Here is a 20,046-nt window from a genome sequence, read left to right on the forward strand (position 1 = left end):
ACCTTCTCTTTCATTTTCTCCATCTTCTTGACGGAGCTCCGGCGCTGTGGACGTTCATCATGACCGTAGCGCAGCAGGCTGGAACCGATGTCGTTGGCCTTGCCGCTGTGCTTCTCTTCCTGTTTCTCCGCCTCCTTCAGCTTGCTCTCAGCACTGATACTCTCAGTATGGTACATGTGGTACGTCTTCATCACCTGTGACAACATACATCTTCTGTCAAACTGTAGTTTGTAACATGGCATCATAGTAAAACAAAGATTGTATACAAAGCAAGGAACCTTTATAGATGATATAGGAATAAACAATGTATGCAGAACCACATACTGACACTTCATATTGATATGTTACTGTTGTAATGATGCAGATTTGCTTCATTTTGTCAGAGCTCATTTATAGCAAAACACTGTATTCGTTCCCTTAATGGCAGTTCTAAGCGAGCTGGTTAGCAAAAAATAAAAAAATAATTCACACACAAACAATAGGAACACTAAAAATATTTTACTTTAAATATTAAAGGGGAAAGGCAAAAGTTTTAAAAGTAGTGGCTGATCCATAGTGCCAAATGTGTCCAACATCAGGAAGGGACATTGTGTAGAAGTGCAATGGCCTTTGGAACAAAGCCACTTTTCCTTTGCCAATGCAGTTCAAATTATGCAGGCATATTAAATAGTTACAAAATAATAATAATAATAATACAGATTGAATGCTATTAATTCTTTGGCCACATAACTATGACTAATTGTTTCCAATGATACGTGTGAAATACAAATGAACTTATGTTACCTAAGAATTTTCTTTTTTTTTAGTAAATTCAAAAATGTGGGAGTAACACTTACTCATTCTAATCATGTGTGTGTCGATTTGCATTTTGCGATTACATTTTCCAACTGAGCTCAAGGTGGTGTGCTGGGTGTGTCTGCCAATGTTTACCTTTTTTTTCTCTGAACCAGATCATTGTAGAAGTTAAAAAAGGTGCTCGCGATGTAGAGCTAGTCAAACTGTGTGTTGCACTACAACAGCGCTATCACTGCACCAAAGACAATCCACACTCACATTTGTCATGAGTGTCACGAAAAAACCATTAATGTCTTATGCTGGGGCTGAATGTCTGAAATAAGCATTATACTAAACAAAATAAATAAATTATGAAAATGGTTGAAGGTAGTCGACTAATAGTTTCAACTCTAGGTGTTATCATGTTATCTTTAACTAGTAGTATCAACATTTCAATGTAACAACATCTGCTCCTCTATCACTCCCTCTCAAGTTGGTTTCCTAGCAACCCTGACTGAAGCAGACATGCAGAGGACAGCGTGATCGATCAGCAGGGAAGAAGGATTTCACAAAGTGACAGTGACCAACTGTCCCTGCTATCCATGAAACAAGAAAGTACTGATTTCCACAAAAACCCAGCAGCAGATCAATAGCAGAGACCAGCAGGCTGACAAAGATGGATCCACCCACTGCCTGACTTTACATTCACTCATAACTGATATTACTAACAAAGTGAAGTTAATTTAAAGGGATAGTGGAAATCCGCGAATTTGGGGTTTAACTTATGTATTTTTATTAAAAATAAGCATAATAAACAATTTTTTTTAATTTCATGCGCCTAGTTTCATTTTATTTTCAATTTTACTGCGCCCTCTCAATGAAACGAAATACTTCGGGAATCGTCGGGAATCTTCGGGTGATGACTAGAGCATAGGAAGACGGGCACAAACAATGGCGGACATTCAATAGCATTTGCATGTGAATAGCCGACCTTTATTATGGTACCGAGTATATTGCCATAAATATGATGATTGATTATCATTAAAAAATTCTACGTGACACAACGACATTGGATTAACCTTGAGATGCGTTTTTATTCCGTTGAACACAACTTTTGATCACAAATCAAAAAAGGTAAGACGTAATTATTGTAATATTTTTGGAACCGGATGTTGTTTACTTTCTCTTTTCTGGCTGATAGCTCCAGGAATTCGAGGTCTTACAGTGATGACATTACATGTGTGGAATCTGTGGAGTCTCAGCTTTAAATCGTATATCTTGTTTGTGCAGTTAAGATAGTAATAAGGGCATTTCTACCGTGTGTTGTGTGTAAAAAAGCGTTAGCATTAGTTAGCATTGTTTCGCTCAATGCTAATTCAAAGGCTTGGTATTACTCTTGTGTTTTTTCTAGCTAACAATTGTTCTTATTGTCAGTTAGCGGAGTTTCTTACCTTTAAAAGGGTATGAAACATTAATAGTTTCATAAATGTTAAGAAGCCCTGAGACATGTGAGAGAGAAAAAAACTGTGGGAGGGGTCCACTGGGGGGACCTTCGGGCTTAACTGGTTAACAATGATTAATATTTGTAAAGGCTACAGGTGATCTTAAGATGCGTGAGCTATGCTTAGGGACCTACCAGTCAAGATTATTTGTGCGTAGGGGTGCATCATCTGGCGCCTGGTCCTGGTCATCCTCGCCATTGCCCATGCCGTGAACCATCACCTCGGACTCGGGCTCGAACAAATAAGGACGTAATGGTCCATCGTCTGGCTCAATATTGTCACCATCGTCGCTTACTGAACCGGATTCAGATTCAGTTCCTAAAACGACATTTTCGTAGGAAAGCCGAGAGGATGTTTCTGACTCGCTATCATCACTGGATACCTCGTACAATCCTTCTTCTTTGTCTGGTATATTTGCCCTTCCACGTTCATTCTGCATAGACGCCATGGTTTGTTATCGTATCGTCTTCCTGAGTTTTCGTCACTTCCGGTTTGGCTGAGTCGAACATTTCGTTTCTAAAAAACTTCGGGGAAGCTGCAATAAAGTGCTTCTAACATGCGTAAGGCAATTATTATATTTTTTTAATCAGGTGTGATTGTTTTGGTACGTAATTATGCTTGTATATAAGTTAAAACGAAACTATTTGAGGTTCCATTTCCAATATCCCTTTAAGTTATTTAACTTTATCTAACCAAAACCTTAACAGGCTGCCGCAATTCCTCATGCTGTGCTCGGGCTGCAGACAGGCATTTAATAATGCATGAACCAGAGAAAGGAAAAATCAATATCAGTAAAGCAGGAAAGTGCTGTATAATGTTACAAGTGAGAATATTTCATGGTGGTGATCATGTGGTGTTTTCCTTGGAGCAAATGAGCCATTTGCTGTACATAACCAACAATACTTTTTAAATGAGTTAGACTACCGGTCATTAACTCCTGAAATTGCCATTTAACATTGTCCTATATTCTGCAATCAAATATACTAGTACTACAACAGCTAAGCAGCTTTCCGTTTTTCTTCATTTCAAACAAAATCAAAATCACTATGGAGACTGTCTAACATTGATACAATTATAGTTATATTATAAGATAAGATAGAACTCTATTGAACCCAAAAATTGAAATGTTTGATAGGTAACAATCAATTTGACAGAACGATAGTAAATGTATCTAAAGTAAATGACCTTGCTTAAAGCTTCCCAAAGTTTCTTAAATGTCCATGATTGATCTCTTAAACATTTTACGAGGTAAAAACATATTTAGTCTGGTTATTTTACCCCTATATTCAGTTTGAGGCAGACTTTAAATTAGCTCAGTCATTTTAATGATGTTTTAAAAATCATACAAATAATACTAACTGATTATCTTTGCATATTCTCTGTTGAACAATAACTAATGATCATGGTATCACTGAACAACTAGACCCAGAAGGAAGCACTGTGGTGTTTGCAGCACCCTGTCCCTCAGCCAGCAGATGATATCACTGCATCACTTCATTCTCCTCATCAGCACTAAACACAGCTGTTGTCTATCTTCACCAGCATGTTTAATGACTTCTGTAGACATGTTTCCACACAGGGTGTCTACTGTATATCTAGTGTACAGTTCAAAATAAAACAATAGACAGAGTGACAAACCCCAAACAGATGTGTGTGATTACATGTAACATTAGCTGAAACTATTACAGCAGCTCATGTTTGCTGTGAGAAAAGTGAACCTCTGCAGCACATACTGCTGAGTCGATGCCAGGGGCAAGAACGCTTTCTCCTTCAACTGATGTAGAAATTCACAGTAAGAGGAAGAATGCAAATTGTCTTCTTTCACGACCTCAGGAGATAGAACAAATGGCCTGTACAAGCTGCAGTGCTGATAAAGCATATCTGCCGTGTGCAGTGTCATGCCAGATGCTTCACAGGTTACAGGTTCTGCTCTGAAAACAACTCAGATGGACCATACACAGACTAACAAAGGGGAAAGGCAAAACTGGCAGGTTGCTGTAAAAAAAGTGATGCTAGTAGGGACAATAATAGTTGTTCAACTCACCGTGTAGAGCTCATTGGTGACCTTCACTAACTCTTCATGCATCTGCACCCCGATGTCTTTGCTCTGTAAGAAAAATAAAGAACAGGTGATAGGTCGAGAGGCACATTTTAAGGACAGATGAATGCAAGTATTCAATCATTTAACACTAGAACTGGGTTATTTAATAGATTTGCCATCCCACAAGTGAAACACGTAAAGGCTGTTCCAGTTATATTTTGTATGAGCACGCATTGAAATTCTGTCATTACTCTGAACCAGAAAATATCTAATACAATGCCAAAAGTGCACATTCACACAAAAATAGAACAGTGCAGTGACTGCAGAACATTTCCCAAGGAGTTGTGTCACAGTTTCAGCTCAGTTACAGCGTCTAAGCGCCTATGATGAATTGGACGTGTCCTGTGACACGGCTTATAGCCCGAGAGGAGGAATGGGGCCAGCAGAGAGTGAGTCTGGAAATCCTGTTGAGGATATATAGAAACGCTTGGCACAATAAATTACGGTTATTTTTTCCTCCATTATAGGTAGTTCTAGTTCAAGTGTTCATTTTTTCTTAATGTTTATAATAAATATGTATTTAATTAGTAATTTGATGCAATTAAAAGGGGGTGTGGCATCATTCATGATGCTTCTCTAGACGCTGAGCCGGTAGAGTATGAAGAGTAGATACTTTGATAGGAGATGTGACTTTTTCAATAGTCAATCATTTTTAATAACCGGGACTGTCTGTTTGCTATATATTGTATACAGTTTAGACAGTATTTACACAATAACTGATGATAATTGCTAGCAAACTTAGCAACATTTACATTAAGGGTAAGGTTAGCCAGCGGTGATGGACTGTTGTGTGTGTTCATATCTGTGTCAGCAGACATTTCTGAAACACAAATTCATGTAACAGGATATGGTAAGTTGTTGTGTCTTTCTGTCCAAGCAGCTAATGTGATACTAACGTAACAGCTAGATGAGACTCGCTAAATAGCTGTGATCAACCTGCACATACTCTGGCTCCAAATGATGTCTAAAGCATTATTCTATCCACGATAAGGAAGCTGCCATCTCACTGTTGTGTAGTGGATAGAAGTAGAGATACATAGTCGTCCATCTACAGTGGAAATTACATCTACATTTTCACATGTGGCAAGAATTAAATGATAGAACATTCAGTAAATCTAAACTTTGACTCAACAAACGGCAGAGTAGATTCATTCCGGATGTGTGATGCATAAGCAGTGAGACGGCACTGCAGCTGAACCAGGATGTCACAGCATAACAGGATTATTGTTTTGAAGAACTTTGTTACAATTTAAGCTAACTTCTTGCGAAGGGAGACAGTTTTTCTGCAGGGAGCCATTAGTCCGCTTTTTTTTGCTGGCCGCAAGCCATCCCAGTCTCATAAATGTTCTCATAGTGACAGTGCAGAGCCCCCTGGAGGGCAATATTTACTGTAGAGTCCTGACTCTGTCAAACGCTACTGATCTAAGATCCCCATAGCAGATTGTTCATCATCACCCCTGAACTGAGGACCATTCATTAGATACAAATGCCTTACGAGTTGTGAAAACAGCTTGTAACACAAATGTATTCTATGTCTTTAACATAAGAAAAAACCCATTTTGTTTTGTTGATGCTATAAACCAAGGATATCATCGGAAGAGATAAAGATTTTAGAGAGGTTTTCCATCCTGTATCCCTCAAAACCATAACCCCACAGATTGGCGCATTGAGAACTATATACTGTATATGACTGAGTGGGAGAATTGGCTTATGAGTTGTAAAGAGCGTCGAAAAGGTTAGTAATCGTGAGCAATCTGAGCATGATATTTATGAAAGACAACACACATGATGAATGGAGGAGGTCAAATTAAGATGTGAACTGGAAGCACACCAACCATGCTAAGCTAACACATGGTAGCCAGGGCCTAATGTAAGCCTGTGGTGACATTTCAGGTTGTTAAAACTGCAGTGTAAGAATATTCAACTTAACTGCCATTATATGAAACAGGACAGTAAAAAGAGGGGGATGGGGGTCTTGCATGCAAACGATTTAGTGTAACTGGCTATGACACAGTAAAGCTAGTCACATGAGTCAGACTTATCTTAGATTTGTCCCCTGAAGGAAAATGCTGTATGAAAACAATGCAGCACAAGATATACTGTAGAGCCTTATACATTTCCCCATATTTTTACATATTTGTGTTGGTGTTGCGTCAAGTTCCCAGCTGTGGGCATCATTCATGTGTTCTGAGATAAGTCCTATGAATGTGTGAGTTAGTAACAGTCAGGGTTACATGCAGGCCCTCAGACATTTCATTCAGATTTTGACCTTTTTGAAGAGTCTGATGACATCCTCGCCCACGTGTGCCAGACGGACAATGACGTTGTTGTTGTAGATGTCGCTGAGAGTGGCGTGGTCCCTGCTCTCCCGTCTGGTCTGTTCCAGGACCAAATACCAGCAGTTCACAGTAGAAAGAAGATTCTGGTCTTTTCTGAAACAGCCAAGGAAACACTTCAAAGATTAAAACATTTGTCTGTCTCAATAACACATTTCTACAAAGGTGCCTAACATACACTTATACAGCTGCAATTACCATACAGTATATTGTCCATGAGTAAGAAACGTTTTTTTTAAGAATACCAACTGTTGCGCAACTAGTCCCCCTCTTTTAATCAGGCCTTTTTTTCTGTGTGCTTCAACGTAAAACAGAAAGAAGACCACCCAACGGGCCGCACAGTTCTTATATTTGATCTAATGGTACCAGCTCTGGGGACTTTACCCGATCGAGAGGTCAGTACACATGAAGCAAAGAATCAGCATTGATGGGTGCAACACCCACACACACGCCTGCCACACACACACACACACACACACACACACACACACACCTTGCTCAAGGGAGCATGTGATTTATATTATCTTTACATCGAAGGGCTGCTTGTCTTCATCTTTTGTCTTAACCCTCCGGTATCATTCGATTGGACTACGCAAATTAGTCATTCGGGACAAAAATGTCCACTGCAAAAGACTTTGATAAAAACATTATATTAAAAGGTTTTTTTCACAACTTTTTTGGGTTCAATCTTTAAAGCCACTTCAGCCCTAATAGAAAATGTAATTATTTCACGATTTTAACCCTTTAAATGCCATTTTGAATACCTTAAACCGCTGTTGTCTTTCATGATAAAAACAGAGAAAATAGCCTTGTTACAAAAAAATCAGGCCATTTGCACCAACACATACAAAGTTATTGCAAAATGAAATGTGAAAAATGACCCATATGGACAAAAACGTCCACAGTGATACCGGAGGGTTAAGACAGCTTTCAACAATTGTTAATACAATGCTGCATACTTTTTTGTATACAGCCTGCTTAAAAAGGTGTGTGTGAAGGCATTTTGCTCTGGGCATATAGCTGTTTCATGCCGAGTAAAATTCTGATCTAACTTTATTTCACCTTTAGTATCTGTTGAAAGGAAATTATGATTTTCCCCCTTTGCATGTCTTTGTTAACAGGGAAGAGGATACTCAAAATGAAGTTCACTCACTGATGGGCATCTGTGCTGATTTGCACCCACAGAAGTTTCATCATATCACAAAACAGTCAGCAGCTATAGATGAGTGATGATGCGTTTTTCTTTGAAGATCTAAGACGTTTTAGAGAAGTTCATTTAAAAAGAAAAAAAAACATATTTTCATACTAAAAACCATCAGATTGCTTGTTATTTGGAAATCTAACCGCTTTTTCTTATTTTGACAAGAAACTGAGGCACACACTAACTGAGCTACACCAGTGTCTGACCAGTCTAAACTCAGGCAGCAAACTCAAAGAAGATGTACTTTAGCTTATGAGTGAGATGGTGATGTGATGTGAATGGTTAGTGGATGCAGGTTACACAGTCCTAAGGCTAAACACATCAAAAGATAATATGTGTGTAATCAACACAACATAATTTATACATTAAAACGAAGAGGTTGCAGAATATGCAAACTACAGACAGATGACCAATGGATTCTTGAATTAGTTAAAAAATACTTTTTTGATGAATAATTGCCAGTAAAATCATATGGTCGACAATACGTCTTAAAAACTAAATGCAACAGTATCACAAGTTCTAGAAAGCAATGGCTAATAAGTATTCCTACAGTTATTATTTTTCTCAGACTGTACCTTGAGTCAGATACGCAGCAGTTATTTTTGTCTCATCTCAGTGTTGAAGAAAACTTGTTTTCTCTCAACTGTCAAAAAACGTTGATCATTTGAAACTTGAAGAGGTTTATTCATGGATTCATTTTCTTTTTGAAGTGAAATATGAGTTATTTCCTGTCATGTAGAAGCTCACACAGATTCAGCTATGCTAGCTGCATTTTAACAAAGGGCCACATTGTAGCTACCATCATGTGCCCAAGGCAGTGCCAACATGTCATCAGAAACTGGCCTAATACCAACATCTGTTGAGTTGCACTTGTGCTTTAACAAGTTTATTTGATATGTTTCAGAAATTACAATCACCTCCTAATGCTTATGGTTGACTTTCCAGTTTATGTCTCTATCCTGCTTAACAGATAGCAGACATTTGAAAAGTTCTGTTATTATGGTGATGCTAAAGGTAATCCAGACTGCTGGGCATCAGAAATGGTGTTCCTTTCATCCTTTACCACTTTGATAATAATAAAACATGAACAAGCTAGCTATCCCTATTGGCCTCCTTTCACGCAGGGAGCGTGTTTGATCCTGGACACTGGATGCCAGGAACCTGCTGTACATCTTTGACTGTTGCCTGCTCTTGAATAAGGATGAGTCTGTGGTATTCAGGACACAAAGGAAGTGAAACAGAACTGCTCATGGAAGATGATGGAAGAACTTTTTTTTACCTGAAAGCCTACATAAGGTACAACAATACCCATTTCAATCTCTGCAGCATAAACTGGCACCATCAAGCTGAACTATAGTGAACTTTTGCATTAATGGACTATGTTGACTCGTAAAACATGTTCTCTTATAATCACATTTATGTTGCAGCCACTCTATTACAGGCAGCTTTCAAAATGTTCCTTGACAATCTCTTGCCAGCCGATTTATTAGCCCTGCTATAAAGAAATTAAAATCTGAACGATAAGAAAGAAGGGCACTGAGGTTTTGCAATTTAATTTTGTTTTAATTAAAAGGAGAGTGCAGAGCCAGAAGACTGCGTGGGATTATTAATGATAGAGAGTCCACTGTAGACAGAGTGAATCTAGCCTTAGACAGACAGATACAGTGATGACCATTTCATGTGATGGGGGAGAAACTGGGACAGCATGGTGTAGACAGAGAGAAGTCATGCAATGGGAGTCTCTTGCAGGGGTCTCCCTTCGAGGGAATGCTCCATTTATCAATGTCCCATTCAGGGTTTCCGTTAGCCGGTAATTACCGGTTTTTAGCTGGTAAAATTTATTAAAAACCGGTAAATTCAAAACCTGCCGGTTGCTCTATATAAAGAACGATCAGGAGAGCTGGATCTGATCGATATGGACATAAACGCGAGTGAAGTATAACCGGACACGCGAGAGAGAGATCAGATCAGCTGCTGAGTCAGACCGAGACACGCAGCTCTGCATAATCACCTGAAGCCCCGCCCTCTGTTTAGCGAGCTGCAGGAGCTGCATGAGAAACTGACGGGCTGTCAGGAGAGAGGGAGGGAGAGGGGAAAAGAGAGCATCCGTTTCTCCCGTGTTATTATTCAAAGTTAATGTAAACTTTTGAATAATGTACGTTATCTAGGCTACTACAAGTAGTTTGTTTGAATGTAATAATTATGTTGTTTGTTGTTGGTGGAATCATTTATTGAAAAATGGATCTGAATTGTTCGATCTGTTACGATTATAGACTGAAGCAATATAAAAATGAGCCCCGTGAACTGAGTTTTAAACTGAAGCATATCTGCTCATAGTCCGGTAATTACCTGCTAACGGAAACTCTGCTACACAACTCTTACTATTATTATTGAAACGTGACCGGTAAGTTTCAAATTTGTCCGGTAAAATAAATTCTGCCCGGACATTTGACCGGCGAGAAAAAATCCTAGCGGAAACCCTGGTCCCATTGATGGGAGCGCTCCACCACGATTACTCTTTATGTCCAATTGACCGGAGAGACTGAAAGAGGATGGAGAAGGCTCTTCTGAATAAACCAACGTGTTGTTACGCATGACTGCCACAGCCAGGTCACATCATAGGGTGTGCAACTGCCGACGTATCAATTGTACCATCCTTAGTGCTTAGTGCTTTGTAAGGTAAGTTCAGGCCTCTCCTAAGGCAAGAACTTAAGATTTCTTAAGATTTCCTGCACTGCTAATTAAATACAAAAGCAGATTATTCAAATAGATTTTAATTTCACAAATGAATCTTGAATCAACATCTATTTATTACCTTTTTAAGGTTTAAACCTTATTTGGCAGGCTTGATTGGACAATTTTCAAGGTGAAGAGCAAACAATAACATTCAAAATGTTCATTGAATGTACCCTAATTTATACATGTTAATTCTGATTATGAATTCCCTTATTTATGCCCACTGATTCGAATCAACCACACGGCTATGGGCTGTAGGATTATTATCTGAAAGTCACAGTGAGCTGCAGGCTGGTCAGAGCATCTAAACAGCCTCACCATGCTGTAGTAGGGTTTGTTCATTTCATGACCACAGCTCTCCCTTACACAATCTATTTAGGTATATCTTCAGTGGCGGCCGGCCCATAGGGGCGCTAGGGGCGCCGCCCACCCTCTTCCCACATGTTTGATTGTCATTAAAAATAAAAAATATATTTAAAAAGAAAACAATATTTTTTATTTTTAATGAACAAGGTAAATATTATATAATTGGTATCAGTAAAATGTATAATCTACAATAAAATCTCGAGTCAGCGCCCTGGCCTGTGTGTCTGTGAGTTGTTTGGACTTGTATCCAAGGTGACGCTACAGTAGTTGTCTGCAGGTGGAGACTACGGTGCTAGTGGATCGCCAGAGCTGTAGATTAACATTTACATGCTTATTGTAGTTGTAAGGCAATGCCTGTAGCACCATGGAGCATATGTGTGGGCTGGACCTGTATTTTACAGGAAAGGAGTGAGCAGAGGGTCGAGCTGTCGATTCTTGTTCAGTTTTCATCTTCCTCACCCTCTCAAAATTTGAATTGCGCGCGCTGCTAAAGAGACGCTTTACCATGGAAACCAAACAATGGTGTAGCTGTATTAAAGTCCGAGTGGAAACAGTTGTGAGTAAATCTGATTTTGTCAGAAATCGGGAGAAATATGACCCCGGGAGGAAACCGGGGAGAGGGCAATGAAATCGGGAGTCTCCCGCGAAAATCGGGAGCGTTGACAAGACTGACTGACTGACTGACTGACTCACTCTCTCTCTCTCTCTCTCTCACTCACACACACACACACGATTTTAAATGGGAATTACATCATTTGAGTGTTCCCAAAGCACCAGTGTTCTGCAGTTTGTGTGGGCCTACTGTACTGTTGCACAGTTTTGGAAGATTCATAGCTAACCACACTGAAGATTATGGATTATCTCATATTTGTAAACCTCAATTTCCCCCCCCCCCCCCCCCCCCCCCCCCCCCCCCCCCCCTCTAACATCACCAGATAATTTAAGGGGTCATTTCTCAAAAATGTCTTCTGGGGGAGGATCCCCCCGGACCGCCTTAGTATGGTTTGGTCCCTATTTCCATAGCCCCACCAAAAACATTTTCCACCAGCCGCCACTGTATATCTTAGTAAACAAGCCCATTATGTTGCTTTTGTGAGACTCCTAACTGAAGCACTAATTAGTTTTCTGTGTCCATTGAAAAAAGTATTTGGGTAGCAGTCTAGCGTGGAGTGTGAGAATGGAAATGAAATGACAGCCACAGAGGAAAAACGGGGGGGTGGATAAAGAGTCTGACCTAGTTGGGAGGAACACAGCAGCCTAAGGCCACAAGCTTCCTTGGCCCTGGCTCCATTTCAGGTCATTTCTTCTGCTTTTATCCCTCCTCTCCTTTTCGTTGCTTATCCCTCCTCTGCCTTTCTTTTTATTTATTTCTCTCAGTGCCGTGCCAGTGATCCGTGACAAATATGTAAACATTATTAATCGGCCAAACACATTTGATACAGACATTCCAGTACTTAGCAGACTCACTTAAAGTGATGGTGCTCTCTTGAGGTGCGGATCTTGGCAGAGTAGCGCTCGGCCAGTTTGTCCAAGCCTCTGGAGTACTCAAGCTGGAGTTCGGCCTTTCGGCGGAAGAAATCCTGCAGGTCCTGGAGCAGCTGCAGCCGGGACTCAGACTGCTGCTCCAGACAGCGGAACTGCTCCACCAGCTGGTTACGGATCTCTGCATATCAAAGAGGGAGAGACCACCTTCAGAATTAATAAAGCCTCTAGGGGAGAGCGCTCACATGTGGGGCTTCACGTCCCCCTGCCAAACAGAGCTGCAGGTCAGCATTTAACCCTAAGTTCTTGTAGTAAATATAAATGTGTCAGGATACAGTCAAGCACAGGCACTAATAAAATAACAAAGTCATCATAATTGGATAAACTGGGTGTCAGAGTTAATTTTTACCCTGCATGTGCGTGTAGTGGGAGGGAGTGGGGGGTGTCTAAATGCTGGGGAAGCACACGTGCATTATGTGATGCATGTCTGGTGATTGCAGCAGACAGCATGGAAAATAAAAAATAGGTCAGCTTCTCAAAATGCATTGTGCTGAGCGAGCCTTTAGAGAAAATTGTCTTGAAAAAACAAATTGCGGGCATTCTTTTGATTACATGAACACTGTGGTTTCTCTCAGTGAGTTTTGGAAAATCACTGCTCCTAATCATAGTCTGAGGATAAGCCAAACATGTATGGTCTATATTTTAAAACATTGTTGAAATGTAATTTAAGAATATGTTTTATTTTATTGTTGTAACAATATTTAACTTAGGAAAATAGAGTGTTTCCTGTTTTTATTGTTCAAGTTGAAGTTTGTACCGATACTGTGCCAAATGTTTCACTGTTGAAGCATTCGTGGTAGTAATATAGTTTAATTTAAGATTTTCATTAATGACTAAGAATAGAAATCTACAGACTCCCCGTTCGGCAGCTTGTGCAGGTAGATGGCAGTTAATAGACCTCTAGGATATCAGGGGATAAACAAAAACGTAAACGTAAGTCCCGTCTCTTTTACAGTCTTCCATTAACATTAACAAGATACACAAATAATATTTTATTTCGTCCATATACTGCTTTTGCAAGGCTGTCATAAATCCAGTGGCTAAAAGGCTTGTGAATGTGTGGATGCAGACAAACCATAAATCTTACGAGAGCCTATGGCTGAGTGATCACTATAACGATATTGATATGGATATTCTTCTAAATCTCTATTTATATCCCTTGTGTAGTGGAAGCTACTGTGAAAGTATAGCACTGCAAGCTAGCATGCAACTAACTATAGATAAATAACAAAACATAATTAAAAAAAGTTATGCCAGCAAAGAAGGCCAACCAATTTATCTAAATTGCCTAATTATCTTTCTTAAACCACAAAATGAACATGTAGTGTAACATCAGACTTGGACATTGAACTCTTAATATTTCACTAAATTTTTTAAATCATCAACTTGGAGGTCAGACATTTGCAGCATAGTTTAAGTGAGTTGTTTTTATGAATTTTTACTCTGTAAAGTGTCTTTGAGTTTCAAGAAAAACACATTATTATTATTATTAGAGACCTAGCACACACAGCCTGGGGGGAGGACTTTACTCTTTTAAAGATAAGAAACCATTGAGTATTATTAAGATAGCTGAAGATTTTATTAAGATAGGCTGTTCCAACCTTGCACATGATTGCTGTACAATGATAGAAACTGTGAAGAATATCAATGGAAAAGATGGCCCAGCAGAAGAAAACCTATTAGTTCAGTTCCAAATGTTTTGTCTGAATCTACAATAAAAAAGATTTAGAATAAAGCCTACAAAATCTTCTGCGAGACCCAATACATGAATGAAAGAGCTAGCAAGACAGAGTAAATATGTAGTCCCTTGCTGTTAGGAGATGTACCCCTCGTGGTCCCCATAGTTGCCCAGTTGCCTGGTTACATGCCTCTGGAGGAATCCCAATGAGAGCAGGCCAGTTCCCTGTTCTGACAGTCGCAGTCAGGCTGTTTAGCATAATGGCCAAGGACAAGGGCAACTTTCTCTGCCTTGAAATACTCAATAAAAAGCCTGTGCTGATAAACCAAGCAGTAATCAAGTTTAAAATAGAAATAAAAGTCACTGCAATGTACTCCTGCGCTGAATTAGAGCCCTGAACATCATCATTTGTTGTTGGCCTGTGTGACTTTAATCACTCTTAATGAAATGGTTGCATTGTTAAAGAATGAACAGAGAAAATAAAGAGCAAATATAAATGGATTTAACCACAGCATTTTACCAGCAAGACATTAAATACACTCGTGATATTTGCATTCGCTCTCCTGTGAGCATGTTATTTTTAGAACCTAAACTGCTACTAGGGACTACTCTGCAATACATTCAATGAATGATTCAAGCCTTTGCAGAGCAATGCATAATTACGAGGAAGCCGGCGAGGAGTCCATGTGAATAAACCAAGGAATAAGCCTCAAAACCTAAATTCTGGGATTATTTTCTTTATTTGTATTGATGACATAATATACAATGTTGTATGCTAGACCAATATATCTGCTGCCTATGAACATGTAAAATAAAACACCCTAAGACTTTAGGGGGAACTTCCTTAATAAGACCTGTTTGTTATATGTGTGACTTTAACAAGCACTTAAAGCATTAATTAATACTCAGTCAAGGATAACATTGAGGAAAATTCTTATTCTGGTCATAATTGAGAATTTACATTAACACTCACACAATCATGTTGTAGACTTGTAGTTTGAAAACTAGAATAATGAGACATAATTTCCCTCGGCTGAAACATTATCCCCTCCACCCACATTGTTTAGTCATGTCTGAAGGTTTGTGTCTTTAAAAATAAAAACTACCTGCCTATGCTCAGTTTTTATGGAGGCTCACCACTTCCTTTAATCTGCACATTCAAAAGGAGAAAAAACATCCGCTCACCAAGTTCAAACACTGCATGTCTAGATGCTACATGGATCTTTGACAGATAATGCCATGAAATAGGGGGAAGCTATCGGTCACGTTTGCCTTGCAGGGTTACCAGCTCCTGTACTGCGGCAGCATAGAGCCCCAAATATCACATTCTTGTCACCACGGTAGCTCAAATTTAGCACAGTTTTTGCAATGGCCAGCAGCAGTCTCCGGGGCTGTGTCTGCAGTTAGCCATGCGTGGCTAGTCACATGCTTAACCCAGACTGACACGTTGACATAATTTGGTACAAATCAAGGCTGTGTTCTGTGAACACTTGTCTTCCGGATGCAGTAATGGCTATGGTATGCATTTACAGTTTATTTGCTTCACATTTCTTCCCCTCTCTCTCTTTCTCTCTTTCTCTCTCACATATCTATAACAAGGAAATGCATAGCGATTTGTGCAACCACAGGACAGGAAAATCTAGGACGTACTGAGCAGAATTCTAAGTGATTTTCTCTTTATATCTTCAACTGAGGGTATGTACCTGTCATCATAGCAACAGTGTTACGAAGACACTGGAAACACAGATATTGTTTCACTGTCGCAACACTGACATTTCAAGACAGTATCAGTCTGAGCATTCTTTCATTATGATGAATACACACACAGAGGGCTGTGTCTGCATGTTTCTCCAGGAATGCATCTCTGTACAGTGGTGGCAGGAGGAGTGAGATGCTACTTTGTGACAGTCAGATTGTCACCAAGCTTGTATGATCATATCAAATCTCTAAAACAACAATATAGCGATTGTAACAGTCCTATTTTCATTATTTTATAAGAATTTAAGGACAGATATCTTTGAAAAATGTATGTTACACAACTCCTGCATTGCCACATGTTACCTTAGCAACAGCAAATTTGACAACAAACGGTTTACAAAATACCCTATTAGAGCAATTTGTGCATTAGACTAAAACGGCTGGGCCACAAACAGATCAAATGGCATTAGAGATAGTGTGGCCTACAGCTGGAAGTACAGTATGCTGCATGATGAAGGGCATCCCCCTCATTCTCTTGTTTTGGTTTTGGAATAAGCAGGGGCGTTAGAGATACTTCAGGCCGGTCAACTACACTCCTTAGAGGGAAACATATATGTTTAACTACAACACTGTAAAGCAAATCTGCATGTAGTGCGATTCAGGAATGCAAATAATGTTTTGGTCATAAACAAGGAAAAGACTATGACTCAAATGACTACGTGATGGCGATGAGGATAACACTTTTGTACAAAGTATGAATGACTATTTCGACATCAATAGATCCGGTAAGACAAGTGACAGATGTCACAACTACAGGCCCAGACCTGTAAAGCTTAAAGCACACCATCACACAAACAATCGTTGTTCAAATGTGACAGGGACCCTGCAGTTTGCTGAATTGTGATATGTCGAAAAAAATACCCCAAAATGCATTATGATTGCGCCTGATTGAACTACCATGCAGTGAGCAACTCAGCATTATTGGAGGCCAGTGTCAGTGTCAGAGTAAAGCCCCCACAGCTCCAAAATGATTCAAGCCCAGTTTGCAAATGAGCTTAAGATGTCAGCTTGAAAGCTTTTTCTGAAACTGAGACGAGAGACGGAGCTGTGATGGCTCTCTCAAAGCTTGAGTGGAGACCAGTGAGTGAGTGAGTGAGTGAGTGAGTGAGTGAGTGAGTGAGTGAGAGAGAGATTGTGTGTGTCTGAAAGAGTGAGAGTGAAGATGTCAAACAAATAAACAGACAAAGAGAATGGCTGGAAGAAAGTAAACCACACCTCTGTCTGCAAAATGCTAATCATTCCAGACACATGCTTACAAGGTTGGGTCATTTCTGCTAGATCATTTAGATATATATATATATATATATATTTAGATGTATATGTGTATATATATATATATATATATATATATATAATATATATATCGATAGATAGATAGATAGATTGATTCACACACCATGAGTTCACAGTGGCACCTTCAACTTGAACTCAACTTTGTAGGTTGGGTGTTTTAGATTAGTGTGATCCTGATTTTAAACCAAAAGGTCTGAGAAGATGCTGATATTGCAACCTGTGACTATGTACTGTGTAGGGATAATCCATGTTAGCCTGTTTTGTAGTTAGTTATCCTGGTTTAAATGGTATCTTATTATCACAGAAAGCTTATGCTCTACGCGCCACTGTACTGAAACCTGCTGAGCAAAACCACAATTGTGCAAAGGTGATGCACAAAAGTTCACACTGCATGAAGTTGTGACTAAGAAGACAACACACCTACATTATATAATGTACATCCTGCACAGTCTGTTCCAAAATAGTGTTACTGTTCTAACACTCTTCTCTCTCTGGCTGGTTCATCCAGTCACATATTTAGATGCAGACAGTAAAATCCTTTCATGGTTCATAATTCATACAGACAGCATACATTATTTATGGACTTCATGAACTGTTTGCTGTGTGATCTTCCCTAGCATTCCCTTTTCATCTGATACAATTACACATTGTCATGTCATCGAAGTACTACACTTTATTGTCTTTTTAAATGCGTAAGATGCCAATTTATTCCAAACCTTATTTCTAGGAAGAAAGTGTAACGTACCAAGACGTCTCCTAGTATCCTGTATGAGTACCTGCCTACCTGAGGTGCATGACCTCCAGTCTACTAAAAGGATTGTCCAAGGTGAATTCCCTTGTTGGGTGTACAGCACCAGAACAATCTCACAGTACATACCAACTGCATATAAAAAACGAATCATCAGGCTCCAGTGGCTTAAATGGCCACACATGCAGGGCTTGGCATGTTAATGAGCACACATCATCAGTACAGAGAAACCAGTTCAACCAAGTTACATCTTTCATCGATTCACTGGATTAAAGTATGATCATAATGAGCATTTGAGATATTTATCAAAGATATGTGTTGAAAGATAATAAATGGCTGTCATTTTTTTCAACAATGAAATGTGTCCCACCCCACAGCCCTGCACGCTAATAAGCCAAAGCTTGTGGTAAAGTTACGCAATGGTGCCTTCACACACAGAATAACAATACGAGCAGGCCTGCACGTTACCAACCTTTCACTTGGGTCTCATATTCGGCAATAATCTCTTTGTCCTTCTTGACTTTCGCATGAGATGACATTTTGGGGAGCACAGATTGTGCAATGCTCGCGCAGGAGTCAGCGACTTGGTTGCCACAATGCAGCGTTTGCCCGTGTGCAGTCCTCTCCAGATAGTTGAGCAACAATCAGATGCGAATAATCGCCCTCTTTGACACAACTTCGGATATTAAACGCACTTAAGAGGCTCTGCGATGTTGCTGTGCTGCGTTCAAGGCGGCGTCGAGCCTAAAAGTGCATACTGATCCCTGACCACTCCTCTCCAGCAGTACTCTTCAGTGAATCGGGAAACAATTCACGTTTGATGCACATTTCATAGAAGCCTGGAGTAAGCTCTGTGAGGAACCGCTATGGCAGCCTCGGCGATGAAAGCACCGAGCTCATTCTGCAAAACAACTGTCCAGTCTGCCCTTTTTTTTTCTCTCCCCCTCTCTGCAATTTCAATGCTGCTGCAGAAAGGCTGAATGGATGTGAAAGTCAATCAGAGACTCCTCCCCCAACCCCCTCCCTTCTTCTCCACTTTTCTCCTCATGGATGATTTAAGATTTGTCTGAGTGTACTGACAAACCTTTGCCAATTACATATGTTGTTGTACTGGGTCCACAGCTGAGGGAATATATAAATAGATTGTTTGTGATCAGGATTTGATGGCATTAACTGTAACATGAACCTGTCTGCAGAACAGGATCAGGCTAGTTATCCCACTTTGTAAGACATTTTTTTATTCAAATTCAAATGTTTCAATGTTATTGATTATATACGGTTCATCTTCAAATCTCCAACGTAGTATTGACACATAATACTGATACAACAATAATCAAATGATGGCATCTTCATACAGCAATGCAATACAAAAAATAATGCATTTGTGTATTTCTGAAGACAATTAACTTATTTGATACTTCATATATAAAGAGCAATGATGTTATAGGTTCCCACATCCCATGGTGACATCTTTGAATGGCCAATTGGTCTAAAACCCAAAGATATTCTTGTTTCACGTTTGTCAAAGAAAAGCATAACCCTTACGTTTGAGATGCTGGATCCAGCAAATGTTTTGCATTGTTACTTAAGCAATAGCTAAAGTGATGATTGGTTATTAAAATGGTTGAAGACAAAATGTCTGTAGATCAGCTAATCGCTTAGTCTATCATTCATCCCCTGATGAAACATCGACCAATAATTACTAAAGACTTGATGTTTGACCTGCCGGGCCCGTGTTTAGCCGTAAGCTTATCACAATATCTATAGCCTGTTGTTGATCACTTCATGTAACTACCAAATTACCCAAATAAACAGGACATGTAAACATACCCAAAATAAAAGTTTTGTCTTGAAAATCAACAAAAAATGTTGCCTAGATTTGTCTTAGGTGTGAACACAAAACCAACTGGCATAAAGCCACTTATTTAGTCTACATACTATCAGCCTGATCCAGGTGTAAATGCTAAGCATAAGACAGAAAATATATGTTTCAGGTATGAATTTTGTTAGA

At 39.5% G+C, this 20,046-nt stretch overlaps 1 protein-coding gene across 4 annotated transcripts in view; it reads right to left on the reverse strand.

Moving 5' to 3' along the window:
* LOC117548078 (SLIT-ROBO Rho GTPase-activating protein 3-like) overlaps positions 1-20,046 on the reverse strand; it is a 53,964-nt gene that overhangs the window by 16,682 nt on the left and 17,236 nt on the right. For 2 of the 4 annotated variants that reach the window (XM_034219075.1, XM_034219074.1), the window contains exons 2-5: positions 12,484-12,679; positions 6,647-6,809; positions 4,321-4,383; positions 3-194 (exon numbers count right to left, since the gene is read on the reverse strand). In XM_034219075.1, coding sequence (XP_034074966.1) covers positions 3-194; positions 4,321-4,383; positions 6,647-6,809; positions 12,484-12,679 — 614 coding nt within the window. Of the gene's footprint in view, positions 1-2; positions 195-4,320; positions 4,384-6,646; positions 6,810-12,483; positions 12,680-18,507; positions 19,007-20,046 lie in introns of those variants that run through there. The other 2 variants (XM_034219076.1, XM_034219078.1) reach the window with 2 other exon arrangements.

This window comes from Gymnodraco acuticeps, unplaced genomic scaffold (genome assembly GCF_902827175.1).
Source record: "Gymnodraco acuticeps unplaced genomic scaffold, fGymAcu1.1, whole genome shotgun sequence".
NCBI lineage: Eukaryota > Metazoa > Chordata > Actinopteri > Perciformes > Bathydraconidae > Gymnodraco > Gymnodraco acuticeps.